The sequence below is a fragment of the Hevea brasiliensis genome, chromosome 15, assembly GCF_030052815.1.
Source record: "Hevea brasiliensis isolate MT/VB/25A 57/8 chromosome 15, ASM3005281v1, whole genome shotgun sequence".
NCBI classification, from domain to species: domain Eukaryota; kingdom Viridiplantae; phylum Streptophyta; class Magnoliopsida; order Malpighiales; family Euphorbiaceae; genus Hevea; species Hevea brasiliensis.
Genome location: NC_079507.1, coordinates 3321916 through 3333154, shown reverse-complemented (window position 1 = coordinate 3333154; position 11239 = coordinate 3321916). Strand labels below are relative to the sequence as shown.

General features: G+C 35.2%; 1 protein-coding gene across 5 annotated transcripts; it reads right to left on the bottom strand.

Moving 5' to 3' along the window:
* Nucleotides 1-512: 512 nt before the first annotated feature.
* On the bottom strand, nt 513-7680 carry LOC131173925 (uncharacterized). 5 transcript variants are annotated; one of them, XR_009144242.1, is made up of 4 exons: nt 6241-7089; nt 3274-3339; nt 1766-1828; nt 513-747 (listed from the first exon to the last, which is right to left on the bottom strand). XR_009144242.1 is itself a non-coding variant. In XM_058136705.1 (4 exons), exons 2-4 carry the CDS (start codon nt 6902-6904, stop codon nt 725-727), a joined length of 750 nt encoding a protein of 249 aa, XP_057992688.1. In that variant the 5' UTR covers nt 6905-6928; nt 7648-7680; the 3' UTR covers nt 513-724. The 5 variants fall into 5 exon arrangements, 4 of the variants coding, with proteins under 4 accessions (XP_057992688.1, XP_057992689.1, XP_057992687.1 ...); XM_058136705.1 differs by lacking the exon at nt 3274-3339 and adding an exon at nt 7648-7680 and having other exon boundaries at nt 6241-6928; XM_058136706.1 differs by lacking the exon at nt 3274-3339 and adding an exon at nt 7637-7657 and having other exon boundaries at nt 6241-6928.
* Nucleotides 7681-11239: the final 3559 nt, after the last annotated feature.

Below are 11239 nucleotides of genomic sequence, written 5' to 3'. Positions count from 1 at the left end.
TTATGATATGCCTAAGTGTATAATGATATATTCGGAAAGACTAAATGGTACCATATATATAAAAGAAGTAGACAGAGGGAGCAATAGAAAGGTAAAAGAATTATCTTAGATACCTACACCCAGTAAATTTTGTCACACCCTACCCCTCTGTAAGGCATAACATGATCCCGTAGTATACCTAATGAATTACCAACTCCGTCTACTGATAACCCATTAAATACACTACAAGGGATTTTCAAAACTTTTCTTACTTCTTTTACAATGGTGAGCACTATTTACAGGTGTTAAAACCTTTTGAATCAAGTGATAGAATTGACACATTTGAATTATTTGGAATTTCAGAAAATTTTGGCAGAGTGCCCTCTGTATTTTGGATAAAACAGTTCTTGTAAAACCTGTAAAAAGCACTTCAATATGTATTTGCAAATCTCAACTCCAACATATTTCTCAACACAACATTTTTCCCAACTCAAATCCGCAGTGATTTTTCAAAGACTGAGATACAAGAAATATAATACAAAACTATTCAAGTAAATGAAATCTCAAATTTACATTTACAATAATTTACATTTAATTACATACCAAAATATTTTACAAGAGTTTCTATACAACTGCTCAAATAATTTATATACATATTATTACATGCATACATCAAAACCTATGTACATGGGTATACCTATGATATACCTGGAGCTGATCTGAATATATCTTCAAGGAAATTTACTTACTGCTCTATGCTCTTCTTACCTGCGACAAAGATACAAAGCTATCATTGAGTGGTGAACTCTGGTGCACAACTATAATTTAAAACATAGTACAATATACATTGACAAAATTTACAAGAAATAAATTGGGAATCAATACTCATCAAATTTCAAAACTCAAAATATTCGTTTCCAATAATGTAAATCATTTGTATAAATGACTTTGATCACAAAATTCAATTTATCAAATCATGACTAACCATTTAAGTAATTCCAACAAAATCAATTATACATAAACCATATTTGAAATCACAATTCCTTACCATTCAAAATCCATTTTGTATCTCAAAAATCAATCTTTATCTCAAAAATCAATCTTTATCTCACTAACTATGCAAGACTAATCCGAAAGGGCCATATTCGATGTGATTCTAACTCCCTATGGTCGGGGAAGTCGAATCGATTCTAACTCCCTATGGTCGGGAGGTCGAATCATCGTGCACGCATACCATCACAATAATGAATCTTCCGCAAGGGCCATAACGATAAAATAAACTTAGATCTAACCTCAAATCGAGGAAAATCTAAGCCCGTGCACGTACCATGGTAATCAAAACACAACTAACTCCATTGTCTTCTCAACAAATGAGAGACAGTAATAACCTAGTCAAGCATCTATAGTGAGATATAAAACAATATCACAATCCTTTCAGTGAGCATAAATCACAATACAATTCGATTCAAAGTCAATTCTAATATCCAATAATTTTTATGCTCATCACAATTCAAATCATAAATTTGCATTTTCCCATGAAAATTACCATAACAATTCAAAACATGTTCTATCACAATTTTCCAAAACATAATTTATTCAATCCATAACAATGCTTAATACTTGTGGAAATACCATTTCACAAAGCTAAATTCATACATACTATAACAATTTTCAGTAATCATTGAATTAAATCCAATGCTTGTTAAACTTAATACATAAGAAAATATGTCATTTAATCATATGAAATATTCAAATAAAATCAGTTAAAAACTAGTTGTGCACAAACCTCTGATGACTGTCTCCTGGTCTGGACTCAGTGTTTCCTTCCCTTTCCCTGAGTCTTTACTAACTGAGAAACACAATTTGAAGTGTTTCAGTACTAAATTAAACTGTCTCTAACGATAATGCTTGATAAGTAATTCACTGAAATCTATTATTTGCTTAATCACCTAATATATCGACTCTCGATGCGTTCTAGGTAAACTAGGTTTTAGTGTCACTAATATGTCACATTCGATAGTATTTTAGGGTTGGTACGTTTTACCAAACTCATTTCCTTGTTTAGTGCATTTTAATACAACTTGCTGGATTCCGGTATACTAGTTTGACCTAGCCGAATGACCTAGTTCCCTCGGTTTTCGGGTTTCGGTCAAAACTACAAACTTGTAGATCTATGTCTTATGGAACGCGGGGCAAAATTTTAGGTCAATCCGAGTTATGTAGACCAAGTTATGGTCATTTTACTATTGCTGGTCAAATGGCATCAAATTTGGTCATTTTAGGTCAATTTTGGTCAACTTTGGTTCGGCCAGTTTTTAGACCCGAACTTGTGCAAGCTGTTTGACTTGCTTATGGTCATTTCTGGGCTTTTGTGTCTTCATAAGACTTGTAGGTATGGATCTTAACTATTCATGGTTAAAATTTCAGGTCAATTGGACCTGTTTTGAGTGAGTTATGGCCTAAAACTAACTGCTGCCCAATTGGTCAGTTTGAGTTTCACTTGCACTTAATCCGAATTGGTCATTTTTCATGCCACCTTGCAAGCAGAATTTTGGTATGCTTTCTTAATGAAAGTTGGCACATTTTGTGCCTAGTTTCACCTCCAATTGGTCTCATACCAATTGGAGTCACACAATTCCATTTAGAGCCTAAAATGCACACTGTTTTTACTAACACACTTTGCATTGCAAATTTTTGCAATTCTAATAGACATTATGCACTTTATACTTAGGTCAATTGTCCAATATCAATATACTACAACCAATATCCAGCCACAATATATGTGATCAAATATCCAGTAATTAAATCAATGTCCAAATACAAATTCAACTCAAGTAATTCTCCATCACACTCAATTGATCAAATCCATGTCTAACAACAATTTAATTGCTCAAACTTAATCCAACTAACCAAGATCAATAACATACATCTCATTGTTCTTAAATCAACATTAAATATACTTGAATTTAAGGCCTTCCTAAGCACATCAAGGCTGCCCAATTTACACATATACTTCAATCTCCCATATTGACTTCCTAACCTCATTTTCAATGCACAATTCACACATACACATGGTAATTAAGCTCTTTTACATTTAAGCACTTTAATCCCCACCAATTCTCATCAATTAACATCAATTACAAGTGAGAATAATCTGCTCACCTTTCCTTTCCATGGCTGCCAAAAGTTACACCCAATAATTATTCAAGTAATTCTTTCAATTTTTCAACCAAAATACTACCCACAACCTCAAAACAAGTTTTAATTAGGCAAGGGAAGAAAATGGACACTTACCTCTTGTTAGAGCTTGCTAAAACCTCACCAATCGTGCTTCTTTTTGCTGCCATAACACTTCCCAAGCTGTGTAGACTAAATTTAATGAAGGAAATCATGTGGAAAATGGCTTGAAAATGGATGCATGGAGCTTGGTTTAGGGACATCAATGGAGGTTTCTATGGGAGAGCAATACGGCTAATGAAAAAAATGAAGAAGAAGATGCAGATTGTGCTGTCCAAAGGTGGCTTTATATGGCCACTAAATGTCGCACATGGTGCCCCATTAAGTTAATTAAAAATTGGTTTAATTTAAGATTTCTTTTAATTGCACTTTTGCCCTCAACTTTCCTTAAATTACATTTTATCTTCAATTTCATTTTTCATTAAATTTTCAAAATGTAATACCACTTATTTTTCATGGACATTTAGGTCAAAAGTCCACTCTAGGTGTCAAATGATCAAAATGCCCCTTTTCGGTTTGCATTTCAAATTTTTCGGTAACACCGATTTTTGTCGTTTTCTCGATTTCCCGTTTTTCTTTGTACTAATTAATTAATTTTTCTTTGATATTTCTAATGGTATTTATACTTCAATAGGGGTCTATTTAAGTACTAAAAATATTTTCCAGGGTTCCTCGCATCGGGGCTAGTCAACGGTCCACGCCGTGACTTCGGTCTGATCACCCATCGCTAGGGTTCTCGCCGCTTAACTTGGTTACATTTCTTTGCTATTATTTTTCCTTTATTTTTCTTGTATTTTCTTATCTTGTATTTCATTATTTTATGTCTCCTCACTCATAACGAAGTATAGTTCTAGGCATCCTAGCTGTCCGGACAACACTGGTCATCGGAACAGTAGAACGCACTACCGAACTTAGGGGTGTTACAATTCTCCCCCCCTTAAAATAAATTTCGTCTCGAAATTTTACCTGGCATTAGTCTCTGAACAGCTGTGGGTGTTGTCTCCTCATATCCTCTTCACGTTCCCAAGTAGCTTCCTGGCCTGAATGATGGTTCCACAAAGACTTTAACTGTGTGTATCTGCTTATTCTCACCGCTTCACCTCATAAGCTTAATTTTTATGGGTTCTTCCTCATATGAGAGGTGCAGGTTTACTTCAATCTCTTCAACTGATAGTACATGAGATGGGTCGATCTGTACCTCCTTAACATGGACACATGGAAGACACTGTATCTTTGCTAGCTCGGAGGTAATGCCAACCGATATGCCAAAGGACCCACTCTTTCCGTAACCTCATATGGTCCAATGAAACGAGGACTCGCTTTCCCCTTTCTCGCCAAATCTCATAATTCTCTTCCAAGGAGAAACTTTGAGGAATACCTTATCACCCACTTTGCATACTCAATATCTCTTCTTTCAGATCAACATAGGACTTGACGGCCCGACGCAGCCTTGAGTCTATCTCTAATCAATCTAATCTTTTCCTCTATCTGCTGAACAATTTCTGGCCCAATCATCTTCCTTTCACCTACCTCATCCCAACATAGGGGAGTTCTGCACTTTCTACCATACAAAAGCTTCATATGGAGGCATCCCAATGCTTGATTGGTAGCTGTTGTTATAAGCAAACTCAATCAAAGGCAAGTGTGTATCCCAACTACCTTCAAATTCAATCACACAAGCCCGTAGCATATCCTCCAATATCTGAATAACCCTCTCAGACTGGCCATCTGTCTGTGGGTGGAATGTCAGGTCTTGAAGTTCAATCTAGTTCCTAGGGCTCTCAAGACTACCCTGAATCTAGAAGTGAACCTAGGATCTCTGCCGACACAATTGATACTGGCACTCCATGTAGTTTTACAATCTCATATATGTACAATCTGGCCAATCTTTCTAGGCTATAGTCCATTCGAACTGGCAAAAAGTGAGCAGACTTGGTTAGTCTGTCAACTATAACCCATACTGCATCATGACTATTCTGTGTCTTCAGAAGTCTCATCACAAAATCCATAGTTATCTGTTCCCTTACAATGTTTCATAGGGTGCCACTTGTATGCTAGCTTGACACTTATTAATGTATACAAATTCTGTTAGTGGGATGTATCTGTCCCATCTCCTCTCGGATTCAATGACACAAGTTCTCGATATATTCTTGAGGGCTTATCACATTTCTGAGTTATTTTTATCATTTCATTTCATTATTTATAGGAACTCAATGAGTTTCCGAATTTACTGAATTACTTGTTTCAATTGTCCATCCGTTCGAGGATGATACGTTGTACTGATATCTCTAAGCTTATAGCAATTACTGTGGTACAGGTAGTTCACATTATTGTAACCAAGTTACTGACTCTAGCTACCTTACAAGTGTAGTCGTTTGATAGGCTAGTTCTGAAGTCTTAAATTTCTGACTAAAATTTTCATATTTATTTCCAGTACTAGTACTCTATTCGGGTGTAACTGTATCAATTTATAGATTACTTACAAATATTCTTAATTTATTGTACCACGAGGAAGCACGTAGCTCTACAATAATCTCGTGTCAGTACTATAATCTGCAGCTTACAATACAAACATTGAGAACATTATATAGTCACTACGTTATAACCTCATGGGCTAGGTTTTCTAACATCTTATCTTTCTCGAATCCACTAATATCCTAAATCGATTCCGATTACAATATCCATTAATAATTTCTAACAGTAACATCTTTGCCCTCATCTAGAGCAATTCTATTACTGTAACTTACTTTTAGGTCCTCTTGCCTTACATTAAGTAGGCTTGCCAATTAGCTTTATAATTTATGGCATGTTAGAAAATACTTTTAGTTAACAATTCTTCTAAATTAATGTCAATCATACTTGTTATTATAGTTATTACCCTGAAGGACTAGTCACTAATACATCAAAATTCATTTCCATGTAAAGGAATAACAACAGAACATACAGTTCTGACACTAACACACAACTAAGTAGTGCTGGGATCAAATAATAACTAATTGTTTCTTTCCAAGATTAAGAACTTACCAGCAGCTACATCTGAAGTTTCTGCTCTTTCTCCTTGGCGCATAGTGGACGCTCTGACTGGTGCGCTACTATATTCGGGTTGATTCACTGTGTTATAGTGGTGAGGAGTACCAACTCTATTTCTATCTTGACTCTGACTGACGGTCTGTGAACTCCGGAGAGCAGATCGAGGTGGTTTAGTACAATCTTTAGCAAAGTGTCCAAGTTTTCCACAATTGTAGCAGGCTCCAAAGGCCTTATAGCATATCCCACCATGATATCTTCCACAAGTTTCACATTGGCGGGGAGGGTAGGAACTTCTAGTTGTTCGATGACTGGACCTTAGTGGTTTCTGTCTTAATGATCCATCTCTATCGTATCCCTGAGCTCGGGGTTCCTCAAATTCTTTTCTCTTTCTCAAATTACTGTTCGAGCTCTGACCCATAGGTTTCTCCCTTTTTTCCATTTCACACTGCCCTTGTGGGGGTTGGGTCTGTACTTGGGCTTGGGCTGACAGATTATTAGCCAGTTGTTGAAAGAAAGTGGCCATTTGTTGGGCCATTTGTGCAGTAATTTGTACCGGTAAAACTGGTACAGTCAGACCTTCGACACTTTGTGGAGCTGGGGCCTCAACTTGTTCTTCTGCCATCACAGACTGTTCTATTGTCTCATTCTTCTCTTCCATATCTTTTCACAATATTGTCTATTCCTGTACAACCAACATAAGGAGATTCCTCTCCATTAGTTCATATTTATGATGTAAATGTACTATATGTATCAAACATTTGAGCAGTTGTAGTTACCGACAAAAAGATTTCAAATTCACAGTTCAAAATTCACTTTAAAACCATTGCTCTGATACCACTAAAACATGTCACACCCTACCCCTCTGTAAGGCATAACATGATCCCGTAGTATACCTAATGAATTACCAACTCCGTCTACTGATAACCCATTAAATACACTACAAGGGATTTTCAAAACTTTTCTTACTTCTTTTACAGTGGTGAGCACTATTTACAGGTGTTAAAACCTTTTTGAACTGAAGTGATAGAATTGACACATTTGAATTATTTGGAATTTCTGTAAAAATTTTGGCAGAGTGCCCTCTGTATTTTGGATAAAACAGTTCTTGTAAAACCTGTAAAAGCACTTCAATATGTATTTGCAAATCTCAACTCCAACATATTTCTCAACACAACATTTTTCCCAACTCAAATCCAGTGATTTTTCAAAGATGAGATACAAGAAATATAATACAAAACTATTCAAGTAAATGAAATCTCAAATTTACATTTACAATAATTTACATTTAATTACATACCAAAATATTTTACAAGAGTTTCTATACAATGCTCAAATAATTTATATACATATTATTACATGCATACATCAAAACCTATGTACATGGGTATACCTATGATATACCTGGAGCCGATCTGAATATATCTTCAAGGAAATTTACTTACTGCTCTATGCTCTGCTTACCTGCGACAGCATACAAAGCTATCGCTGAGTGGTGAACTCAATGGTGCACAACTATAATTTAAAACATAGTACAATATACATTGACAAAATTTACTGAAATAAATTGGGAATCAATACTCATCAAATTTCAAAACTCAAAATATTCGCTTTCCAATAATGTAAATCATTTGTATAAATGACTTTGATCACAAAATTCAATTTATCAAATCATGACTAACCATTTAAGTAATTCCAACAAAATCAATTATACATAAACCATAATTGAAATCACAATTCCTTACCATTCAAAATCCATTTTGTATCTCAAAAATCATTATGTATCTCAAAAATCAATCTTTATCTCAAAAATCAATCTTTATCTCACTAACTATGCAAGACAAATCTGAAAGGGCCATATTCGATGTGATTCTAACTCCTATGGTCGGGAAGTCGAATCAGATTCTAACTCCCTATGGTCGGGGAGGTCGAATCATCGTGCACAGTACCATCACAATAATGAATCTTCCGCAAGGGCCATAACGATAAAATAAACTTAGATCTAACCTCAAATCAGAGGAAAATCTAAGCCTGCACGTACCATGGTAATCAAAACACAACTAACTCCATTGTCTTCTCAACAAATGAGAGAGACGGGTAATAACCTAGTCAAGCATCTATAGTGAGATATAAAACAATATCACAATCCTTTCAAAGGAGCATAAATCACAATACAATTCGATTCAAAGTCAATTCTAATATCCAATAATTTTTATGCTCATCACAATTCAAATCATAAATTTGCATTTTCCCATGAAAATTACCATAACAATTCAAAACATGTTCTATCACAATTTTCCAAAACATAATTTATTCAATCCATAACAATGCTTAATACTTGTGGAAATACCATTTCACAAAGCTAAATTCATACATACTCTAACAATTTTCAGAATCATTGAATTAAATCCAATGCTTGTTAAACTTAATACATAAGAAAATATGTCATTTAATCATATGAAATATTCAAATAAAATCGATTAAAAACTAGTTGTGCACAAACCTCGATGATCGTCTCTGTCCGGACTCAGTGTTTCCTTCCCTTTCCCTGAGTCTTTACTAACTGAGAAACACAATTTGAAGTGTTTCAGTACTAAATTAAACTGTCTCTAACGATAATGCTTGATAAGTAGTTCACTGAAATCTATTATTTGCTTAATCACCTAATATATCGACTCTCGATGCGTTCTAGGTAAACTAGGTTTTAGTGTCACTAATATGTCACATTCGATAGTATTTTAGGGTTGGTACGTTTTACCAAACTCATTTCCTTGTTTAGTGCATTTTAATACAACTTGCTGGATTCCGGTATACTAGTTTGACCTAGCCGAATGACCTAGTTCCCTCGGTTTTCGGGTTTCGGTCAAAACTACAAACTTGTAGATCTATGTCTTATGGAATGCGGGGCAAAATTTTAGGTCAATCCGAGTTATGTAGACCAAGTTATGGTCATTTTACTATTGCTGGTCAAATGGCATCAAATTTGGTCATTTTAGGTCAATTTTGGTCAACTTTGGTTCGGCCAGTTTTTGGACCCGAACTTGTGCAAGCTGTTTGACTTGCTTATGGTCATTTCTGGGCTTTTGTGTCTTCATAAGACTTGTAGGTATGGATCTTAACTATTCATGGTTAAAATTTCAGGTCAATTGGACCTGTTTTGAGTGAGTTATGGCCTAAATACTAACTGCTGCCCAATTGGTCAGTTTTCAGGTTTCACTTGCACTTAATCCGAATTGGTCATTTTTCATGCCACCTTGCAAGCAGAATTTTGGTATGCTTTCTTAATGAAAGTTGGCACATTTTGTGCCTAGTTTCACCTCCAATTGGTCTCATACCAATTGGAGTCACACAATTCCATTTAGAGCCTAAAATGCACACTGTTTTTACTAACACACTTTGCATTGCAAATTTTTGCAATTCTAATAGACATTATGCACTTTATACTTAGGTCAATTGTCCAATATCAATATACTACAACCAATATCCAGCCACAATATATGTGATCAAATATCCAGCAATTAAATCAATGTCCAAATACAAATTCAACTCAAGTAATTCTCCATCACACTCAATTGATCAAATCCATGTCTAACAACAATTTAATTGCTCAAACTTAATCCAACTAACCAAGATCAATAACATACATCTCATTGTTCTTAAATCAACATTAAATATACTTGAATTTAAGGCCTTCCTAAGCACATCAAGGCTGCCCAATTTACACATATACTTCAATCTCCCATATTGACTTCCTAACCTCATTTTCAATGCACAATTCACACATACACATGGTAATTAAGCTCTTTTACATTTAAGCACTTTAATCCCCACCAATTCTCATCAATTAACATCAATTACAAGTGAGAATAATCTGCTCACCTTTCCTTTCCATGGCTGCCAAAAGTTACACCCAATAATTATTCAAGTAATTCTTTCAATTTTTCAACCAAAATACTACCCACAACCTCAAAACAAGTTTTAATTAGGCAAGGGAAGAAAATGGACACTTACCTCTTGTTAGAGCTTGCTAAAACCTCACCAATCGTGCTTCTTTTGCTGCCATAACACTTCCCAAGCTGTGTAGACTAAATTTAATGAAGGAAATCATGTGGAAAATGGCTTGAAAATGGATGCATGGAGCTTGGTTTAGGGACATCAATGGAGGTTTCTATGGGAGAGCAATACGGCTAATGAAAAAAATGAAGAAGAAGATGCAGATTGTGCTGTCCAAAGGTGGCTTTATATGGCCACTAAATGTCGCACATGGTGCCCCATTAAGTTAATTAAAAATTGGTTTAATTTAAGATTTCTTTTAATTGCACTTTTGCCCTCAACTTTCCTTAAATTACATTTTATCTTCAATTTCATTTTTCATTAAATTTTCAAAATGTAATACCACTTATTTTTCATGGACATTTAGGTCAAAAGTCCACTCTAGGTGTCAAATGATCAAAATGCCCCTTTCGGTTTGCATTTCAAATTTTTCAGAACACCGATTTTTGTCGTTTTCTCGATTTCCGCTTTTTCTTTGTACTAATTAATTAATTTTTCTTTGATATTTCTAATGGTATTTATACTTCAATAGGGTCTATTTAAGTACTAAAATATTTTCCAGGTTCCTCGCATCTGTATTAGTCAACGGTCCACGCCGTGACTTCCCTAAGGCCACCCATCGCTAGGTTCTCGCCGCTTAACTTGGTTACATTTCTTTGCTATTATTTTTCCTTTGTTTTTCTTGTATTTTCTTATCTTGTATTTCATTATTTTATGTCTCCTCACTCATAACGAAGTATAGTTCTAGGCATCCTAGCTGTCCGGACAACACTGGTCATCGGAACAGTAGAACGCACTACCGAACTTAGGGGTGTTACAATTCTCCCCCCCTTAAAATAAATTTCGTCTCGAAATTTTACAGCATTAGTCTCTCGAGCAGTGTGGGTGTTGTCTCCTCATATCCTCTTCACGTTCCCAAGTAGCTTCCTCGGCCCGAATGATG

Bases quoted from the DNA above. Each gene is read 5' to 3' on its own strand.
- LOC131173925 (XM_058136705.1), bottom strand. From the start codon at position 6,904: ATGGAAGAGAAGAATGAGACAATAGAACAGTCTGTGATGGCAGAAGAA. The intron at 1,829-6,240 runs GTAAGTTCTTAA...TGTGTTTCTCAG, and splicing joins AACTTCAGATGTAGCTGCTG to TTAGTAAAGACTCAGGGAAA. The intron at 748-1,765 runs GTTTGTGCACAA...TCTTTGTCGCAG, and splicing joins CCAGGAGACAGTCATCAGAG to GTAAGAAGAGCATAGAGCAG.